Genomic DNA, 23,219 nt, shown 5'->3' on the forward strand with positions numbered 1-23,219 from the left:
TATGTGTGGTGTATCACAGATCACTCAGGATTTCTACACTCAGTGTAAGATAACAATCATGAAAGAATTCCTTCACGATTTTGTTGATATCAAAGTCTAGAATGGGGAAATCTATACAGATACAAAGAAGGTCAGTGGTTACCTGGGGACATGGATCAAGCACAGGAAAATGGTGGGTAAGGAGAGAACGGCTTCTACTTGAGAGAATAAAAATACTCTTTGTGGGTGTGAAAGATGCACATTTATGTGAATATACTAAACTTTACTAAATCATAGACTTTAGATAGGAAGTTGTATATGAACTAACTCATTTTTAATGTTTTTTTTAAAAAATTCTTATGTATGGGTGTTTTTCCTGCATGTATGTCTGTGAATCACTTGCTTGGTGACTGTGGAGGCCAGAGGAGGGCATCAGATCCCTTGGGACTGGATCTAAGCATGTAGCTACAGCTCAGGAAGACAACTAGCTACCTGGACTCTGTAGAAAGAACCACACTCCTTCGAGAGATTTGCCAAAAAGACTCTAGTTACATTTGGTGACCTCTCTATACCCGACAGCCTGCTCACAGGAGGCCCAGGAAAGACACGGTGAGAATGAGAAGATAGTCTTTCAGAACAAAAAGCTGTTGGGACAGGCAATCAGATTCCTCAATATCTAAACTGTATGTGGGAGGGGAGGAAAGGGGACCTATTAACTAAGAGTCTCAAAACACACAACTAATTGCAAAGTGTAGAACTTATCTGGATCCTGGGAGGGTGTGGCTGAGAGGAAGTTAACTGAGGTCAGATGGGGACGGCCTAAGGTCTCAGGTCTCACTGTTCAGCTCTGGCTGACCTGGAACTTACTAATAGACCAGGCTGGCCTCAAAATCACAAATACCCTCTTGACTCGATTTCCCCAGTTCTGGGAACAGAGATGTGTGACACCACACCCGGTCTCTGTTTTTGTTTTATTTTGAGAAAGGTTCTCAGTGTATCCCAGGATGACCATAAATTCATGATCCTCCTGCCTCAGATTCTCAAGTGCTAGGATTACAAGTACACACAACCATGGCTAGCTTCTGATTTCTTTCTAAATATAAAAAAAAGGAAAACTGTGTACAGCATTTTAAAACTACTAAATTTTTAACAGTGACTGGTAATGTAAAAGAATTGATATTGATATTAATTTTTCAGGTACGAACAGGTCATGTACGTGTGTGTGCATGCATGCATGCGTGCGTGCGCATGTGCACCTGCATATGCATAGCCATGGGTGTCAGATGTGCAAGTGTGTGTGGAAGCTGGGGTGGATGTCAGGTATTTATTCTCTCACCTTTTAGATTAAGGTCTCCCTAGTCAGCATACTCCAGCTCTCTTGTCTCTGCCTCCCAGAATTACAGGAAGGCTGCTGTTCTGGTATTTACAAGGTTGCTGGGGATCCAAACCCTTGTCCTCAAGTTTGGATGACAAATGCTTTATCTGCACAGCTATCTCCAGCCCCTGAAATTTTCTGATTGTATTTTTTTAAAGAGGGAGAACATGTAGTCTGCCAAGATTCACTACTAACATTAGATGCCTAGAGCGGAAGTTGGACAGGGTGGGCTAACTGAGCTGACGGAGGCAATGGAAAGCTGACGGGCTCACTCGAGTCTCTACATACTTTCTCTATGTTCAAAACCAAGAGAAATTGTTAAAGATTATTTTTATTTCATGAATATTTGCATGCATGCATGTGTTCCACATGCCGAGTGTCAGGTCCCCTGGAACTGGAGGTACAAGTGGTTGTGAGCTACGTCATGTGGGTGCTGGTAACTAAATTTGGGTTCCCTTGAAGAACAGCACGTATGCTTAACCACCAAGTAATAATGTGTTTAAATGTCAATAAGCTAGTTTTTTATTAAAAGAAATATTAAGAAAATAATACTTTTGTATGTTTGTGGTATGTGCGTGTATGAATGGATGTACCTGCACATATGTGCTGGTGTATGGGAGAACCATGGGTTAATGTCAGGTTCTTTCTCAGCTGGTGTCCAACCTATTGTTGAGACAAGTCTCTTACTGAACTTGGAGCTCACAGACTGCATGGGCTGGCTGGCCAGTGGACTGCAGGAATCCACTCAGCTGTCACTCCCCAGAACACGCAGATGTGTGCTGCCATACCAGGCTTTTACATAAGGACTAGGTATCCAGGCCTTTATCAGCTGAGCTATGCCCCCAGTCCCGAGAACACGCCCCACACATCCCTAGTCAGGTGCTCTGCTGCTGACACAGGCACAGAGAGATAAGTTTAAAGATGGAGCTACTAAGCTGGGTGGGGTGGGGCAGCCCTGAAATCCAGCACCGGATAGCAAGAGGCCCAGGAACTCAAGAGCATCTCTGGCTACTTTGCAAGTCTGAAGCTAGCCTAGGTACATGAGACCCTGTCTCCAAAGAACAAAACAAAAACCTAAAGAAAATGAATAAATAAAGGATGCATTTATTATGATAACAAGAAAAACAGTGGCCTTTATTCTCCAACTGTACATAACTTCTTAAGAAAACACCTGTCAATGTCTGACTCACATCTTTAAATGCTGCTTCTAATTAACTGGTTATTTGGAAAGTGGAGTCTCTTGAAGAACTCAGAAGCTCACAGGGAAAAAAAAAACTATCTATCTCATTAAGCTCTGTATTGTTCCAGTTATGATGGAAAGAAAGCAGCAACTCAAGGTCATTGTCATAGCTAAAACAACACTACTTGGGAGCAGGGTGGTGGCTGTGCATGCCTTTAATCCCAGCACTCGGGAGGCAGGCAGATCTCCGTGAGTTCGAGGCCAGCCTGGTCAGGCACCAAAGCTACAGAGAAACCTTGTCTCAAAAACAAACAAACAAACAAACAAGAAAAAACACTACTTGAATTATAATCTAGTTTTTAAAAACAAAAAGGATAAATGTTTTCCTTTAGAAAAAAAATTGTTAGGGCATTGACTAATTTCTCAGACCACTCAGTTCTGCAGTTTCCCGCCAACCCCATCTTCTTCGAATGCCAGACTTTGATTTTTAGGACCAAGAAAGTGGTATACATGATATGCAGCTACCTTTGATTTCTCTTCATTTTCTCTGTAAAACTCCGCCATCTGCTCCTCCTGCTCTTCAATAACGTCCTTGAGAGTGTCCACCTGGTAGATCAGGTTGTTCTTCTCGTTGTCGAGCTGTGCATTGGACACCATGGCTTTCTTGTATTTCTCTTCTACTTCAGACAAAGACTCCTAAATGACAAAAATCATCAGCTTGATATCCACAACCTAGTGGCTGCACACGAGAGACACAAGAGCAAAGCATGATCTAGCACATATAAAGAAGCATTTCCACACAGTGCAAGCAGCGTGCACATGGAACAGAAAGATGGTAGGAAACACTAATGCCTTTCTGGGAAGTGTTCTCTTTGCATGCCAAGATCACAAAAGAAAGCAGCAATGAAAAAGTGTGCAGAAAACGTGTTTTTAAGAAGTAGTAAATGTAGATAGAATCATTTTTATTTTCAGAAGAGTTTCTCTTGTAGTTTAGAACAAGTAGGTGTCTGGTGTTCAGAATACAGCAGTTCAAGAAAACACAGCCTCTCTCAGCACAACCACACACTTCACGGAATTTTGCCATTTTTGGGTTTCAATTTTCAGTATTTCCTCAGTGTTCTTAATACTAATATAAGTGGGATGAACATTTTAAATTATTTATTCACAGTGCCTGAAATTTTATGTAATTCAAAAATTTTTACCTAAGATACTATATGATATTTTAAAACAAGTAACTTTGTAATTGTAATTGCCTATTGACTTATTAAAAGATAAAAAGAAAAACTCATTCAAAAAAGTAATCACTTTTGGAGATACTTTTTCAAACTAGTACAAATGTTTAACAAACCAAAATCGGTAAAATAGACCTAGGACTCCAGAACCTAACATATAATCAGTTTTTCAACAAAGGTGTCCACATAATCCAACGGGAAAGAATGAATGATGCTGGGACAACTCTGTGGTTCTGATGAATGAAGATGAATGACTACCTAACACCATGCTCAAAAATTAGCTCCAAATGAACCAAAGATCTAAATGCATAGCTACAACCTTAAAACTCTAACGGAAATACAGAAGTCAGTTTTTATGACTCTGGATGGCTAATGGTTTCTTAAGCAAAAATTATACAAAGAGCACTATTAGTCAAAGAGAAAAGGGAGACCTTATTAAAATTTAAAACTTTACACAGCAAATGGCAGCCCACAGAATGGGAGGAAGTACTTGTAAGTGTTCTGATAATTGACTTTCATCCAGAACATTAACAACTCAATAACAAAAGGTTTAAAACTCAGGGTGATGACAACTTGAATAGGCAGATCCACAAAGAAGGTATACACATGGATGTCCAAGGAGTACAAGGATGCATGCTCAGCACCACTCATTAGGGGATGCAAACCAAAAACACCCAGTGTGATCCTATGTCTTATCTATTAAAATGGTTAGAAACCATGATCAAATCTTTAGGCACAAGGCTGAGGCCAAATGCCCAGTAGAAGAGACCACACCATAACCTCAAGCAAGCTCCTTTCCCCTGAAAGAAAAAAAGGATTAGGGAGGGTATGGTGAAGCTGGATTTCTTATACTGCTGGCGGAAGTGGAAGTGGCTATTCCGGAAACAGTTGGGCAGTTTCTCAGATGTCCAACCATTTGATCCAGTAATTCTATGCTTCACAAATCAGAGCTAAATACAGGTATGATTAAAAATCTTATTGAAAACATTTAACTAAAAGCATATGTTAAAAAGTCAACTATAAGAAGGTACAAATTCAATGGTATCAATTCATATAATATCAAATTTCACCTAAGAAGTTAGCAGTGGAAAAAAAAATCCTTATCACAGTTCAGTGGCATATAAAATGGGGTATGAATCCATGAGTAATAGAATCCAAGGAAGCTCAAAAACTAGGCACACGAACAAAATACATGATGCAAATAGGTCCATGTGAAATTGGCACAAGATGATTTCTTTGTAAAAAGCACATAACAAACTCTTAAAATGGGGCTGGAGAGATGGTTCAGTGGCTAAGAACACTTGCTGTTCTTCTAAAAGTCCCAAGTTTGATTTCTGGCACCTATTACAGACAGCTCACAACTATCTGTACCTGTGTCTCCCACTCTAAAACTCTGATGCCTCTTCTGGCCTATGTGGACAACCACTCATATACACAAACATTAAAAAAAAATTTTTAAAGATTTATTTATTTATTATGTATACAATGCTCTGCCAGAAGAGGACACCAGATCTCATTATAGAGTTATGGCTCACAGTTTGTCAGCCACCATGTGGTTGCTAGGAATCAAACTCAGGACCTCTGGGAGAGCAGACAGTGCTGAGTCATCTCTCCAGCCCAATAAAAACACCTTTAATCCCAGCACTCGGAGACAGAGGCAGGCGGATCTCTGTGAGTTCAAGACCAGCCTGGTCTATAAGAGCTAGTTCCAGGACAGCTAGGGCTGTTACACAGAGAAACCCTGTCTCAAAAAACAAATATATATATACATATTTAAGAGAGACTTCTAAAGTGCCAAGGTAGAAAAATATCCTAATCTTACTTACATTTTTAGTCAGTTTTATGAAAAGAAATTTTCAATCCTTCCCAGATCCATTGAATACCAGATCCAGAGGGAGAGATGGGAGATTTCTATTTTAAGTATCACCGGGTGATTCTGAAGTACACCCACATTTTGAAGCCACAGTATAAATGTTTAAGCTTTGATTATCTATGCCCAGCTACTCCCCCAATAAGCATTCATAACCCAGTTATGAAACCTTCTTACTAGTTCAGGAAGCGCCTTCATTATTTTATTCTTAGTTCCCTACATAAAGTGTACACTTCACATACTGACCAACTTATAGCTGATAAGATTTCTTCTCCTAGTCCATTAACTCTTCGTTCAACAGTTTTTTCTGGACTTAAAGAAATAATCTATTCTTGCTCTCCTACAAATAAAAGGTATGACGAAAGAACATTATCTGGAAAGTCATAAACAAAATTAATCAATAAAATGAACCAGTACTTATATCAGACAATTTATACAAGGACAGATACATTGCTCTTGTTCTCAACCTCTCAAATCCTAGCTGAACGACTACAACAAACTGATAAAAGGCTGAGACAGTGACCACCACATTCTAAGGAACTGATTAGTCTTAACTGCTTGCCACCAAAATGTCAAGTGATTGTAAAGGCAATATAGACTTTCTGAGATTAGAAGAATGAAGGATGCTAAATTTGGGCTGGGGACCTCAGGGACATAGAGCCAGAACTGTGTTTTCATCTCTCAGAGCTAGGATTGTTCTGGTTAGATCAAGATTATGCTGGACACAAGTGGTTGCTTGTTGAAGCTCGCAACAGGTAAGGATGCAGAGATTCCAGCTGCCTAAGGGAAGTAAGTGTCCAGCTGTGCCTCTCAGCTTTTGAGAGGAATTTCTGAATGCTACATTTTTATAAACATATATGGTTGATCCTGGCATCTGAAATCTTATAGTTTGGGTTTTTGCTATTTTGCTTACCCAAAGTTTTTTTTTTAATTGATTTTTTTTTTTTTTTTTTTTTTGATAGGGGTTCTTGCTGTGCCGTTCAGACTGGTCTTGAACCCACAGGCTAAAGTAATCTTCCTGTTTTAGCCTCCCAAGTACCTACGGCTTCAAGTGAGTACAACTGAGCCTGGTTCATCCAAAGGTGTTTTTCTCTCACCCCTTTCTTCTCTCCTGTTTCCCCACTGCCACCTTGACTTCAGTTTGTTTGTTTGAGACAAGGGCTCACATAGCTGAGGTTGGCCTTAAATTCTTGATTCTCCTGCCTTCACTTTCCAAGTGCTAGGATTAAAAGCAACATGGCATTACACACACTGTGATGGCTAGTCTAGGTTGCCAACTTGACTACATTTGGAATTAACTAAAACCCAAGTGGCTGCATACACCCATGAGGAATTTTTCTTGATTGGAGCATTTAAGGTTGGAAGACCCACCTTAAGTCTGACCCACACCTTCAGGTGACAGCCTACATAAAGGACTTGAAAATGGAAGTTTTGCTCTTGCCTACTTGCCCTCAGACTTGCTAACAAGTTCATGCCTTCACTGGGATTACAGCCCACTTCTTTGGGATTCCAGCATATACTAATGACCATCTGAGACAGCCAGCCTCACAGACCTAACAACTACAGGATTCTTGGACTTTCCCTAGGAAAACAGTCATTATTGGAGTAGTCAGACCAGACTGCAAATCATTGTAATAAACCCCATTCACACACGTGTGTGTACACGTTTGTGTATATATACACACACACACAAACAGACATATTCATTCTATCAGTTGTGTCTTTCTAGAGAACCCTAATACACACAACAATCCCAAAGGATTGATGCGCAGTAATTAATAATTTGTGGAGAAAAAAAATCAAATAATCAGTGCTAACATGGCTGGAATAAGTCAAACAGCAAAAACCAACTACATGGCCCAATCAACTGTCTAACACTAAATCTTCTCTGAAGTTCAGTACTCAGATATGAAACACCAGTGTCAGTTAGAAATGCATTAGGTTTTAAGGTTCTTGAATAATGTCATAACTAATACCTGATAGCAACAGTACTTATTGAACATTTTCAAGTTCTCCACATGGCCTTATTGCAGACAATGGTGTAGGTAACTCTGTCAAAGCAGGGACTATTTCCAAGTCTCTTCATCTCACAGAAGAAAAACACACAAAGAGACTGAAGGAATGCAGGCTGGTCAGAAGTAATTGTGGAACACATCCACTCAGCATAACTGCAATTAGCATCTTAATCAGAGCAATTGGAATTAACCACAACAGATTGGGCCTGTTGGGGCTGGAGAGGCAGCTTAGTAGTTAAGAGAGAATATTGGCTCCTGGAGCCCAGGTAAGACAGCTAACAGTGACTCTAGTACCTCTGGTCTCTACCTGCGCACACACAAATACACCTATTTAAAAGAAAAAAAAATAAATGATTGGGTCTGTTGACATTTTCTCATAACAAAAAATAAAGAGAGGTCATTGGATCCTCACTTAAAACTCCCAGCCATTCCCTCCTCTTTGCACCTCCCTGCCAGTTGAATATACTTCTGCTCCAGATGTACAGAATCTAGGAAGGCTCAAGAGTATAAGGACTATGGAATATGGGCTGGAGGGAGGGTCTATGCAGTGATGGGGAAGACTAAATCCCTGGTGGGGTGACTTTTCAGTGAAGGGGCTGTCTGGGGATCACCCATGCCCCTGAAAGTACACCCCAGAAGCTCACCAGCTTCACAAGCTGGGCTGCTGCTGTTGTGCTATCTGAGGTGAGGAGACCAGTTACACTAAATGTCCCCAGAGAAAGTTCATCTAACACTACGTTTTAATAATTTAATAATTCTGAAATGTTAACTACCAATTAAAAACTGCTCTTAAGAAATATCTAAGCAAAAAAGGTGGTAAGACTTTATGAGGAGAAAAAAATTATAAAGCAAAATTCTTCCTTGCCCATACTCCAAGCAGAGGCAGCAGTGCCATGAGTCAGGCTGTTTCCTGTTCACATGTGTACACACACCCTCTTGCCTATTTTAATATAACCTATATGCATACATTTTGTTCCACAACTTCCTGTTGGGGAATATTACTTTAAAGTGTGTGACTTTTGTTTATGCTGCATTTGTTTATTTGTGAAGCTGTGATACTTTGCCTGTCTAAAACACCTGATGGCTCTAATAAAGAGCTGAAGGGCCAATAGTGAGGCAGGAGCGGGCATAGGTGGGACTGGAGGCAGAGAGGATAAAAAGAAGGAGACCCGAGGAAGAGGGGAAGCAAGAGAACACGAAGAGCAGGGTGCTAGGGGCCGGCCAGCACCCAGACAGCAAAGGAGTAAGGGTTAAAGTAAGATATACAGAAGTAAAGGAAAAAGGAGGTCAGGATAATTTAAGTTAAGGAAAGATGGCTAGAAATCAGCCAAGGACAGGCATTCATAACTAAGAATAAGCCCCCATGTGTGATCTATTTGGGAGCTAGGTGGTGGGCCCCACCAAAAGACCAAAAAGCCAAAAGAGTGAAACATCACACAACAACTTCCTACCTTTTCAATGTCATGAAAAGCTTGTACTCACTAAAAACAGGTAAGTTGTGTTATTTTATGAATCTCTATAATTTTGTTTTAAAATTCAATACAGTATTATGTTTAATAGTTTTTAAAATAGTTTTAGTCCTTTATAAAATCATTAAAGATGTTTATATCATTTATCCTTTTTAATACTATTTTACTGTTTTCTGAGCAATAGTGCATACTATCAGGTTATTCTATGGCATGGGGAAAACATTATAACACTCTTTATTAAAGGAAGGGTGGCAGTGAGTCTAGGGAAAATACTCCAAAAGTAAACATAATAATCATGAACAACATTATAAGTTGTAAAGCAACAGCCCTTTTTAGTAGGATATGCCACAACACCATGGTCAGTCACCAACTAGATACATTTTTGTTGCAATTTTTCCAATTAAATGAATAATTTCAAGGATAAATAGAAATCTAAAGTCAAGTTCAATCATACACAGAAAAGAATTAAGAAACGGCACATTACCTGTTCAAATTTCAAATTTTTTGGCATTTTTATTCAAGGAATTTAATAAATGAATATAAAATAAAAGAAAAATGTTTTAAATAAAATAAACAACAAAAAAGTTAGGAATTCCTCTGAATCATGTGATGGCTGTCTGGTTGTGCTGTTGTATAAGACATTAAGAAAGTATATATGTATCTAATATACCAGATTTATTCCCTTGATGCAAGATGTAAGTTATCCCATTAAGCCCTAAAGGGGAGATTAAACCTTAAGATTTAGATTAGTAAAAATAAATGGGCCCATTAACTGATTGAGTTCTCCTGATGTTTCCTAACAGCCTCACCTCAGGCTCCCAAGGGGACGCCTCATAGAAGGAACTCTCATCCTTTTTGGTACCATGTCTTCGTGTGAATTCCTTTTGGATCATGCTACCTACATAATAGGTTTGACTGGAAGTAGAGCTATTTCAGATCACAACAGGAAGGAGTCAGGAAGTCTTGCTCATGAAAGCCTATTTGATGTGTGGCTATGCCGAGTCACCTGTCAGAGAGCCTTGCATTCGCTCCTCTAGAGACTTGCTGGTGTTTGCATCTAACACCTGTCATGTTTAATGAGACCTCTAGTTTCTTCACAATGTCCAGCTTGAGCTATATACTGAAACATGGGGTAAGAGGTATAATTAAATGACCGCCTGACACATTTACACTTCAAATACAGACATCCTTGTTGGGAAGAGATACAGGTCATTCAAACTGACCTCTAAATTATTCTTTTTAAGATTAGATCTCTTAATTTTTAAATTACATTATTATGTACGTGTGTGTGTGTGTGTGTGTGTGTGTGTGTGTGTGTGTATGCATATACACAAATGCCAGGGCACACATGTGGAGGTAGAGGGCAACTTCTACTTCTACCTGTGGGTTCCAGGGATCCAACTCAGGACATCAGGCTCGGTGGCAAGGTACCTCACTCACTGAACCACCTTGCCAGCTCTGAATTCTTTAACACACTAACAAATAATCTTAACTTACATACAGGTCAGAAAAGAATCAGTACGCATGCCTTCAGGTCCCTTCATTAAGGCTTCCCCACCTCTAAGACTGACTGGAATTGGTGACAGAATCAGGCAATGCTTTCATTGAGGTCCCTTCATTAAGGCTTCCCCACCTCTAAGACTGACTGGAATTGGTGACAGAATCAGGCAATGCTTTCATTGAGCTGGGAAGACTTTCAAGGTCCAGTCCTCAGTAAAAAATATCCTTAGAATATTTTTAGGTGTCTGTCTAATGTTTAATGATTAAGACCCAAGAGACAACTAAAATTTTACAAGTCATAAAAACTGTAAAGAGTTGGCTGTGGCAGCACACACTTAGAATCCCAGCATTGAGGCCAAGGCAAGAGGACCAAAGTTTAAGACCAGCCTGGGCTACACAGAGAGTCCCTGTCTCAAAATAATAAAAGTACAAGTTATAGTATCTTCTGCTCCAACTTTCCCCCAAGCCTACACTAACATCTAAACATCAGCCCAGATTGCAAGCATCCCTGTCCTGTGTACTGCAGGTTAAGCACATGCTTGAAGGACAAACACTGTTAGTAAAGCTATGAGCAGCAGGTTAATGGACTCTGGAACCACCATTACCAACACTTCTGCATACAGAGCATGCGTGGGCTACAAGGAGCCCTGTACCTTCAGTTCCTTAAGTCCCTGCATGTATCTCCCTTCTACATCATGTATCTGGTCCTTCAGGTCATAGATGTCCTGCAGGACATAAGAAGGAACCGTCGCAAAATATATCTTAAAACTCAAAGTAATCAGATGAAAATACAACTTAGTTCGACTAAAACTAGAGAAATACAAACATAAAAATGTGAACACCACCCCACATTCCCAAACCACTGCAAGAGGCAAATCCTTCAAATGGCAGCGGAACCAGAGAAATCAATCTAGTATCAATACTTCCTTGGCACTGAATTCTTTGAAAACAGCACTAGAAAATGGAGATATAGATATAGAGATATAGCAAAATGCATATAAATACTATCATTTTTAAAATATAAGTTTTTTAATTTTATAAATCACAAATATTTTTAGTGTAATACTTCACTTACAACTTGTAAAATACATAGTAAATTAATTGAAAACAAATTTTATTCTTCATGCATAAGTTTTAAAAAACATAACACAGTATAAAAATTATGTTACTTTTAAATCACTTAGCTACTGAACACATTAATTTGGGAGAAAGAGAAGGAAATTAAACACAATGAAAACAATTTCCAGAGGTAAATTCTATTCAGAGGATATCTTTAAGTGATGAGAAGAGCATTTGCTCCAAATGTTTCCATAAACTCTTTTTTAGAAAAATAAGCCAACTTTTAAATGGAAAATATTATTTCTTAAGTCCAATCATGTCATGTAGAGTCAACAGGACTCTGAGTGTAGCAATGGCAGCGGAATGGACTGTTGGAGACCATCTTGCTCTGTGCTTTCCCTCTTTGGTAGGTGAGCTGGCCTTGCACTCACTGATCCATTCAACAATCATTTTCCTAGGGGTCCATCAGGAGTCAGGCACTAGGACCCAAAAGCTCATCTCTTTCTCAGAGATTATTCTTTCAAGGGAAAAAAGTAAATGCTAAATCTATGAAAAGAGCAACCTAAGGCCAATACTGGAAGAAGTTGTCTCAGTGTCCTTCTGCCCCATGAGAATGTAGCCCCTAAAGCAAGACTTTTCCTTATTCAAACTCTGGTCAGTAGTTCAAAGAACACTGCCATCTCCCAAGGCATATTGACTCTCCTGCCTGCCACAGCTCTACAACTCATTATCCGCTACCCTGCACTTTCACAGACAGGCTCCCGCCCAGGCCATAGTGAGCCTCCACCTCTGCTACCCGGCATTGGAAAGGCATGGCCACAGGCATGCCCTCCAGGTAAGCCTCCTTAGACTTGACTGTCAGCTGACTTCTACTCTCCCTCAACTCTCAGCCTCCCTTCCCACCTGCTCAAGCCAACCCACAGAAATATAAACAACCTTACTTTTACAAAAAAGAAAAGGAAAGAAACAAAGCAGATACCTGTTTGATCTTCCATCTCTCTTGACTGACTGCCCATCCTAATCCTAGGGCTGCAAAGCCACCTCAGGGCCAGCCGCTTGCATTTCCTCCCCTGAAGTTTTCACTTGCCCACTTCTTCCTTCCTCACTGTTCAAGCCCTGGGTTATGTTCTCCTGCCATCTAATGCTCCCTCAGGACTGTGGCCAGAGTTACTTTTAAGAATGCAAATCAAACCATACTGCTCTCCTATCCAACACAGCAAGTTGTGATTTGTATCCCCAGATCTCCACCTCACCCCCACCCCCTCCTTTCTTTCACCAGCAATTCCTCCTTCCTTGTTACCCTAAACTCTGAGTCTTCTATACCAATAACCCTCTCATTCAAGAGAGACTCCCCTCCAGTTTCCTTGCTTTATTTTTATTCTTCCTTCAAGACTTAGCTCTGAACTTGCTTCTCTGAAAAGTTTTGTGCTCTCTGTTCCTCGTCAGATTTACACAATGTCTTTCTGAACTAACTTATCACTGTCTAGTATTAACTGGTTTAACCGGTTCGAATCTTTTCAGTGAACAGTGATCTCCTGAAGGCCAGAATATGATTGGCTGTCTACATGTCCACTGCCAAATGTTCAAAAACAGGAGTGAGTGAGTACGTAATTACAGTTTTTCTTACAAGTCTTGATCCATTACTCAAAACAGATTGAGCAAATAAGACAATCAACATAATTTTTGGTACATTCTCATCTTCCAAATAAAAGGTTAATAAGGATGGAGATGCAACTAATGGGTCAAGTAAACTTTCTATTAGCTCAGGCATTTCTGTTGTCCAAATATTATACTTTATTATGAAATACTAAGAAACTATATTTAAGCACCTAATATGATAATGGCTCAAAAGGCTAATAATTTCCATAGTCTGCTGTTCTTTCTAAATCCAAATATTTTCCAATTAAATAATGGCAAGGTCTTCTTCTTAAAGAATTACTTTAATATATATTACATAACTGCTTGTCATTGGCTGGATCCATTACAATGGCATCACATCTTCAGGAAAGATAACTAAAGAAAGAATGACCTTATCCCTTCCTTTCTGTGGGCTTTTGAGCTGTGATGATCAGGTCTTTACAGAAACCCTATTTGTTCCTCATAAGTCACATTAAGTGTTAAAAGCTCCATGAACTACAAAGAAACCAAAGCTGCTTTGCCAAGGCAGACAAACTATGGTTTACCCGTAGTTCACTTAACGAGGTGTCTGGGTCTATTAAGCTGCTGGTGTCCCCGCTGCCCCGTCTGGATGAGTTTCCGCTTAGAGGTGTCGTTGCTGAGGCAGAATTTCGAGATGAAGGCTGAAAAAGATAGATAATGACATTGTGAGCTGTTCTTTAAAACTGTTTGCTGTGAAGACTGACCCTGGGCAGAGTGGTGGGAGCAGGTGAGCTTCAGATGAACATTCTAACAACACAGTCTAGAAGGCTCCTAGAGCAGTTAGTGCACACTGTCAGCCTAGAAGGCTCCTAGGAGCAGTTAGTTCACACTGTCAGCCTAGATGGGTCTGCAGAGAGAAGAGGGGCTAGTCATACCAAGTACCATTTCATTACCTCAAACACTATCAGAATCTAAAATTCAAAATTCATAGGTGAAAATAATTTTTATAGAAGGCTTTGTATTCTAGGCTTTTCTTTGTCACATTCAACTACTCAGGTGAGCTGTCAGGCTAATTTAGAGCTGTTTTAGAAATTCATAACTAATGTCTAATTAGCACTTCCCTACTTTCGCTCCTAACATTGCTTAAGCAGCTCATCTCTGCCAAGAAAGACAAACCTATTTGTAGCCAGGAGCAAGAAAAGAACATCGCTCACTGCTATGAATTTAGACTGTTCTCTCCAAAACCACACTCTTGACTAATAAATAGCAGAGATCTGTGCTATCTGGAATACTTGTCAAGAGTCAAAAGAAATCACCTGAAATTTAGTGAGTCCAAATGAGATATAAGTATAAAATATACACAGATTTTGAGGACTTATTACAGAAGGAAGAGGGAACAAAGTACATCATAATAATTTTATGTGGAGTATAGTAGTGCAGTTCTGTAATTCCAGCAATAGGCTGAGGCAGAAGTCAAGGTCAGCCTAGGTTACATACTAGGACCCTGACTCAAACATCACAAAACAGAACATCTACATTGATTCTATGTTGAAATGTGTTGGTTATTTGGGTCGACTATTATAATGCCTTTTCTAGAGTGTAGCTTAAAAAATTAAAACTGCATAGACTTATAGTTTTGCTTCGCATTATAAAATTTAATACAGTAGATCATTTCCCTGGTTTCTTAAAAAGTGTATAGAAAACAGAAACTTTACTACAGAGGCACTCCTCTAACAAGAGAGTTCTACTTTTCTTAGAGAAGTGAGTTATCTATAAGGAAAAAAAATCAAAGCTATGGGTCTGTTGGTTCATTCCTAGATACTTCATTTCCATGTTTAATGGCTTTTCAATATCAGTTTTTAGAGAGTGGGAATCAAAGGAGTAGCCAAGAGCTTTAGGGATGACGTCCTGTGAACTAAGATGTGGCTTCTCTCTTCCCGGGGCTTTCACATGATCTAAGGCTGGAGGAATTTGAAGGGTCAAGCACAGGAAACAGACGATGGGAAGAGCAGCTCCATTGGCCAATTATGCTGAACAAAACGAACGAGTCATAGGAAGCCCGGGGCTGACCTTGAGAGCCCCATCCCATCAAGAATTTTATACTCACTCTTGTGTAACTTTCAGCATACTGTTTGTCTGATTTTTCATCCAACTAGAAAAAAAAGAGAGATAGGAAGATCAAGAAGATGTTCAGCGTGCTGACTCTTATTTTGTGGAGAGATGAACAATCTCAACGGGGTTTTCTAAGTTCCGTGATGTGTGGAATCAAAAGTAAACACAATAAAACTGAAATAAAAGTTATAACAAAATGTCAAGAATTTTTAGTTCATATCCTAAAGAATATAGGTTGGAAGCAAGCTACATGGATTCAAAATTTTAGATTCTTTAGACAGATTTTTCTTTTCATGGTATTTAATAAATACATTAAAGAAAACCTCATACAAAGCTCAATATAAGTAGAGCAACTATCAATACAAAAATGTTTTTTTAAAGACTTTTCTTTTTTTTAAGAGTATTTATTTTATGTATGAGTGTGCTAACTGTATGTATGCCTTTCACCAGAAGAGGGCTTCAGATCCCTCTAGAGACGGTTGTGAGCCAACATGTGGTTGCTGGGAACACCAGACTTCTGGAAGAGCAGTTATCCAGCCCTATAAAAATGTTTTAAACATTAAAACATAAAATGCATGCATAAAATTATTTAATGCCAAAGCAGGTTATATAAACATATGTTTCCTTACACACATAGCAAACTCAAGCAGTACAGAAAGGTATAAGAAATCGGTCTTTCTCCCCACCAGACCCTGCTCTGCCAAGGACAGTCAACCCCAAGTCTCTCAAAATCTTAACAACACTGTCACAGACACGCTGTTCATCTTCTTTTCCCCAAGCCTCAAAGTTTTAAAAATACTTCATTTTTCTTCATAGCATTTCTTCTCCCCTGCACTGTGTTGCTGATCCATTTGTTGTTGTCTGATCTCTAGCATGCAAGTCTTGTATTTGCAGATCCTTCTCTGTACTCAAACAAGGAACAGCACCTAGTGTGTAAGTCAGGATCCGCCCCATCCATCTGTACTCACAGGCTTCACTTATTCTGGCTTCTCCACAGTGGCGTATTATTTCAACATGCCGCAGTCAGACTAACCTGGCTTCTGTTGCTAACTCAGGTTTCCTGGCTTCTCAGACCAGCTTCAAGAAGCAAGGTTCCTTAAAGATCCATTCCAAAATTCTAACTAGAACTATGGGGAAAATTCAGAGGTGGGAAACTTTGCTGGGAAAAGTGACATGGAAACTTAAAACTAAATGAAAATAAAATATCCCCAGTCCTGAACTCTGAAACCAACCTTCATAGCCCAACACAGAAAGGTGGTTTGAAAACCTTCTTTTGCTTAATTACTAAAACAGGAAACATTTCTGCCTTTGCTCAGATGACTTTAACCCAACTTTCTCACATGTGAAAGTTTCTAGCGCATGTTTTATTACCCAGTTATCATGTTTAAATAGAGACCTTTTACTTAATTAGTACACTTATCAGAGATATAAAGGCTGGGTTTTGATGTTTCATTTCTTGCTGTAATACTTTCAAAAGAAAATCATTTTAATTTATTTGGACTTACTTTAAAAAGCACAAAATGTATTACAGCAAGCAGGCAATGACAGCTAGGATTTCAATCCTGTCATTTTCTGCTCTAAGTGAGGAAGAACCCCTCTCAAGCAGCACTGGTGAAAAACTCTACCCAGCAGTTAGTGCCATCCAAAGTAAAGAAGTGTATCTTCATAAACTGCCTTATTTTCATAAGTATTTTCTAATTCTTTTCTGCTAATAGGTTAACAAAAAAACTTATTCAAAATTAAACTACTCAAGGCCATCTGAAACCCTTCTTCATATCACATTTTAAAAAAATGACCCCGAACTCACCCCCTTTACTAGACCACCACCGGAATAATCTTACATTTCAGAGGCCGCATCACTGACGCCTCCACAATGCTGACTCTGTTGTGTTCACTGTATTCTAACAGATCCCATCTGTCGCAACACAAACTGATCATGCGCCAAACCTCAGGAATTGGTAAGCCAGCATAAAGCAGTCATGCCGCAGTCCAATTATGTTGACTGCAGTGACTTGGCCAAGACTCCTTCAGTCTCACTGAGGCCGAATCTACGTAGGTGTATTGCAATGACAAGCTAATGCCTATAATAAACAACTGAAAGTACCTGCCAGATCCTGAAAAGGCTTTTTAAATGCAATAAAGTTTAATCACAGTTAAGGTATAAAAGCATACTCTAAATAAAGTATTTACAGTGTAGTTTGCTAAATGCATCCATTAGATTATAATTATCCATTAACTTCTATTAAATATCTTTCATTTGACATACTTGGTAAAAGAAGTGTTTCAAATTTCATAACTGGAAAAAAATCATATATACACACTAAGATATCTTAGTACCCAAATCTAAACATAGAATGCATCTACATTTCACACTTTATACACATAAGTTAATTTTATATATATATTATTTTCAGTGTAAACTGAAGTTTGGCTACAACCTAGCTTATATAGCACAATGAAGGTATATAAAAAATTTTAGATTGTAAAACATTATGAATTTTGCATTTCTGTATCAAGAAAACTCAACCTAATAATGCTAATAATGACAATGTTATCTAAAACTTGCTTAATAAGAAACAAACAAAATACAGGAAGTGGATCTGATTCCATAACCAGAGAAGGGAAGAGAAAAGTGGATTTAATGATTTCCTGAAGTGAATCTGGCTAAGGATTTCTTCAAAAAACAAGTGCAATGAGCAGTAAGTCAGCACACATTTATACTCTTTTCCTTATTCCAGCCTGCTAGGCTGACAGAGCAAGACAGGAGTTACAGTCTATGAATCCTGTAGTCTTGTACACTGGCTGGCACCTTTCTCCAGTGCCTCCTGGATCCAGGATTATCACCGTGTGAGCAGACAGTGGGTCCACAACACAGCAGCGAGGAAACATCTTGCAAAGGCAGAGCTGGGAACGGGGAAGAATCAACCAATACAAACTCCCTTTCACCTGCTTCAGTGGGGTGAACTAAAGCACATGCTTTTCAGGTTAGAGAAAGTCCCCTGTTTAGAAGACATTATCAAGCCAGGCAGTGGTGGCACATATCTTTAACTCCAGCACTCAGGAGGCAGAGGCAGGTGGATCTCTGTGAGTTCGAGGCCAGTCTGATCTACAAGAGCTCGTTCCAGAGCAGCTAGGACTATTACACAAAGAAACCCTGCCTCAAAAGAGAGAGAAAGAGAGAGAGAGAGAGAGAGAGAGAGAGAGAGAGAGATTATCAAAAAGCAAAATTAATGATCTTTTATAGGTACTTAAAAATACAAATGGCAATGGCTCTCAGGCTATAAAATAGCAGGCCTGTTCTAAACAATCTTTTGCTTACATTAAAGAGGTATTTAATTAATAGAGACAGTAAGAGACAAATCGTAACGTTTTTCATGTCTACATATAATTACTAAAGCAAACTGCCAAGAACTCAATGTACAAAGGCTATGACCACTAATTCAGGCATGATGATTTGTGAGGTTGACAGAAAACAAGCCACCAAGAAAACAGATCTATATAGTAAATTCAATTATACCTATGAAAAAAAACAAGTACCAATGGACCAGTGAGAGGGCTCAGCAGGTAAAAGGCACTTGCCACTGAGCCTCATGATATGAGTCCAATCCTCAGGACTACGTAAAATAAGGAGAAAAACCAAGCTCTCCTCTGACCTACAAATGTGCTCCCTGCCATATGCTCACATGAACATACATACACAAAATAAATGAAAATGTTTTAAAAAATTAAAAAGAGGTTACTAAGCAGGTTAATAAAATACACAACACCTCAGATAACTGGTAAGCCAGCTCCTAATTTCATTATAGACAAATTCCTTGGTTCAACCCACAGCAAGATTCTTTGCTATATGGCCAGATTTAAGTTAGTAAAGTGGAATAATTAGGACTGCAATTAAAATAAGTAAGATTATTTTCTAGGATTAAAATAGTTCAAAAATAGCTATTTCATACCATAAGTGAAGTGCTAATAAAAAAACCGATCTCTGCATATACAGGGAGTAATCCCCTTCACAGTGCTGGGCAATCAGAACAGGACTTGTCTGCATGATGCCAAGCCAGGTGGGGGAGGGGCTGGAGAGATGAGCTCAGCAGGTAGGTCACAAAGTACATGAAGAGTGGGGTACCCAGAGGTGCCCCCATGGACACTCGACTTCCACTCAGTCCCCGAATCACTAGGAAGGGTGCTTCAGACCAATGTCAGAGTCCACTTTAAAATCTCTTCAGTTCCTTTCTGGCTACTGAAAATGGGACATTTTGCCAAGCTGCGTACTTTATTATCCAGCTTTTAAAATCTAACATTTATAGGTTTATCAAAACCAAGCAGGCGGCAAACAGCAGACCACAAGCACCTGAATATGGGCCAAGGGTGGTGTTAGGAAACTCCTTGTTTTCCCCTTAGGAATGGAGGGTTAGGTATGTATATCAGCTACCTGTTAGGAAATGAGATGATGGAAATGGATTGACTCTAAAATAATTCAGGTAAAAACAATAGTGAAAAAAACATATGAAACAAAATTAGGATGATATTAAGAATCATTGAAGGTGCTAATGAGTTCTATAAGGGAATTCCACAGGGTAAAAGAAAGAGGGATTTTTAAGAACATTTTAACAAACATATTCCAAAATAATTATGTTTCATGTTAATATGCTCAAGTAAATATGTCTAAAGAGTTAATTAAATTCCTAATTTTAAAAATAGTTACTACATAAGCAGTTAGTCACATGCCTGGGACAACATAATGACCCATGCAATACACTCACGCTGGTCAAGTCTGAGATGCCGGCGTCATCCACCTCAGAGACAACACTCCCCCTGCGATTGGAGCGACTAAAATAATCAGCAGCAGAGACCTTTCAGTCAGAGAAAATGAGACACTTTAAAAGTCAGAAAGGAGAAAAAGAACACTAGCTAACTGGGAAGCAGTGTGCCTGTGTCTTAAGCTGATGTTTGATAAAGTAACATGAAATGAGGAAACTTTTACAACTGGCCTATTTCAAAAAGTAAAACAGAAAAGAGGTATGAATGAATGAATGAAGTCACAACTACCTAGAGTAAGTTCTTTCAACAGTACAAGTGCAAGTCCACACTACAGACCATTTTCTGCCTGAGCTCAGGACAAGCACACCTTCCACAGTGTAAGCACTGGGAACCTTTGACTGGTGAGGGCAGTATTCAGGCCACTATCAAATCTCTACTATATTTTATAATATTATAATTCTTTACAGTTATCAACTCTGGCAATACTCAATTTCTGCAATAATTTCTTCCTTTTCACATATCATATCAGGAACTGTTGGACAAAATAATGAGAAAGACTGGCCTGCAAAGGCCCCTCTCATGCCTCTCCTCTCAGAAGTCACTGTCTCTGAGCACTCTTCCAAGGGTCGCATACCCACCTCAGGGTCCTCTGTCACAGTCACCTGCTCTTTTCTTCACACCCTAAACTGTTTTCCTTTTGTGTTCCTTTCCTTACTAGTTTATTTCTGTCTTTTCCTAGAACATAAATTCCATAAAGTAAGAGATCTGTCCTTGGTTTAACAAATCACTCCTGGCACTTTGAACACGGCCACAGACATAACGGGCACTCCACAGTCGAATGACTGCACCCACTCATCAGCCATTCTTAATTCAAAGTGTCTGCCTTGCTCTAAAATTCCTCACCAAGAAATCCATCCATGGGAACAAGACGTCTGCTAACGGCTAACAAATCAAGCAATGATATTTTTATTCTTTACAACTTGATTTACATATAATATGATTAGCACCTACTACCTTGGAGGTTTGAAAGGTGTCGTCCAGAGTCACTCACTGAGTACAGGTATTAAGAGTCTAACAACAGAGAAGACAGCCATCTCCATTGGACAGAAACAACTAACAGGTTATTGAGGTTGAGGCAAGCTCATCACTATTAAGTCCCTATTTCCACTGTTTCCAAGGCGTTATGACTTTTATTTCTCCTTCGGCCATGAGTATGAACATTATCTGGATGGCTAAGGAACCAAAAAATGCTTTAATCAGATGAATTTATCTCACACAAACAGGTGGTGCTCCCTTTATGAGAACTTTGGTTTACAACTGCCCACATTAATTGAGTTTGTGCCATTTTTGGAAGGAATTACTGCTTCATAGGTCTCTTTATTCTGGCTCCATGCTGACACACAGTCCTCTACTCTAACTTCCACATCAGTTCCTTATAGAGAACAAAAACGTCACCCTGCGACACTTGCAGCATCATTAAAGAATAGCATGAAGTACTACCATGTTCACAATGATTAACTGGGTGAAATGTCTGAATTGATGTTTTTCAGTCTTGCCATTGACAGCTGACAACGTCACAGTCTCACACACAAGCACTGTACGATGGTGCAAGTGTGACTTTTGCTTGAGAGGCTCATTTTGGAAAATAAACAGATAAAACGTGTGCATAAAAAACAACAGATAATGGTGTGGGAGGTCCTTCTGTCTATGTGTTGCTTCTATTGGTTGGACAGAACAAAGAACTGCTTTGAGCCTATGGCAGGGAAGAACAGAACTAGGTGGGGAAAGCTAGGCTGTATGCTGGGAGGAAGAAGGGCAGAGTCGGGGGAGAAGCAATGGAGCTGCCAGAATCAGACATGCCAAATCTTTGCCAGAAAGCCACTGCCACATGACAATATACAGATGAATAGAAATGGGTTAAATTAATATAAGAGTTATCCAATAAGAAGCTAGAGCTAATGGGCCAAGCAATGTTTTAATTAATACAGCTTCTGTGTTGTTATTTTGGGGCTAAGCTAGCCGGGTAGCTGGGACAAACAAGCAGGCCCTCCTTCTAACAAGGTAAGGTGAAAGTTTTCAGTAAACAATTTGTGCCTGAGACTCACGAGTCATTCTCTGCAACACGGCAAAGCAAACTGTGCACATAAACTCTACTGGAGGAAAATACAAACTTGACTTTGCAGTAAGTGTCACATAACCATACACTACTGCCTGTGACAGCTGGAATGGTTCTCGTGCAGACCATGCTCACCACACTGTCCCTTCGCCCATGACTGGCACGATCAGAAGACACAATGCTTGCGGTGTCATCGTCGATGGACTACAGAAAGTGAAAAAGATTCAGTTTCTCTACTGGTCTCATGGACTATAAACACTGTGGGAGAGTTTTAGAAGCCCACTCTATACACACTGTAATTGGCATGAGCCACTGCGCTCTGTTAAAGAGATAGCTGCCATAAGGCATAATATCACTACATGTCGAGATACTTCCCAAAAGCACAAAGAATAAAGCAAAACTCTCTTTTATTAACATTAAACACTGGTGAGGGTATGAGTAAACTAGACAAAATCAGCTAGGGAGGTCATGGTATTTTTAGACTTGCAGATCTGTGAAGTCCCTTGAGAGGTCAATAAATATACTTATGATTTCAATTTGAGAAAGAAAAAATGTTTTAAAATGAAATAACATATGTCAAAGAAGTTCCTACCAGCAAAGTCGTGAGGCAGTGACTCATTTCCTGGCCCGCATTCCTCCGCAGTTGGCGGAGATGGTACTATTACCCTTCACAGGACTGTGTTCTTCCCGCTCGACTGGCGGAGCTCATCTTCGGCCTACTAGTTTATCCCCATTCTGATGTCACCAAGATGCCATTTTGGCATCACTAAGGAAGTAATTCTGAACCCCAATTGCAAATTAAACAGAATCTAGTCAACTCCCAAGAGCAAGGACCTGCACTGTTTGCACTGTTGTGTTTTTGAAAATACATTATCAAAAATTTTTGCAGGGGAACACTACATTTGACATATTAAAAATGTCACCAGGTCTGAAAACTGCCAAGTAGAATTTTGAG

At 39.5% G+C, this 23,219-nt stretch overlaps 1 protein-coding gene across 17 annotated transcripts in view; it reads right to left on the minus strand.

The window, feature by feature from the left end:
- Positions 1-23,219, minus strand: part of Lrrfip2 (LRR binding FLII interacting protein 2) — a 107,093-nt gene that overhangs the window by 25,827 nt on the left and 58,047 nt on the right. For 9 of the 17 annotated variants that reach the window (XM_085688929.2, XM_085688927.2, XM_085688925.2 and 6 more), the window contains 4 exons: positions 15,386-15,430; positions 13,863-13,979; positions 11,274-11,345; positions 3,060-3,230 (listed from right to left, as the gene is read on the minus strand). In XM_085688929.2, the coding sequence (XP_085545055.1) occupies positions 3,060-3,230; positions 11,274-11,345; positions 13,863-13,979; positions 15,386-15,430 (405 nt within the window). Of the gene's footprint in view, positions 1-3,059; positions 3,231-11,273; positions 11,346-13,862; positions 13,980-15,385; positions 15,431-20,150; positions 20,241-22,399; positions 22,469-22,856; positions 22,899-23,219 lie in introns of those variants that run through there. The other 8 variants (XM_085688931.2, XM_085688928.2, XM_085688926.2 and 5 more) reach the window with 3 other exon arrangements.

Source organism: Myodes glareolus, chromosome 4 (genome assembly GCF_982192425.1).
Source record: "Myodes glareolus chromosome 4, mMyoGla1.1, whole genome shotgun sequence".
Taxonomy (NCBI): Eukaryota; Metazoa; Chordata; class Mammalia; order Rodentia; family Cricetidae; genus Myodes; species Myodes glareolus.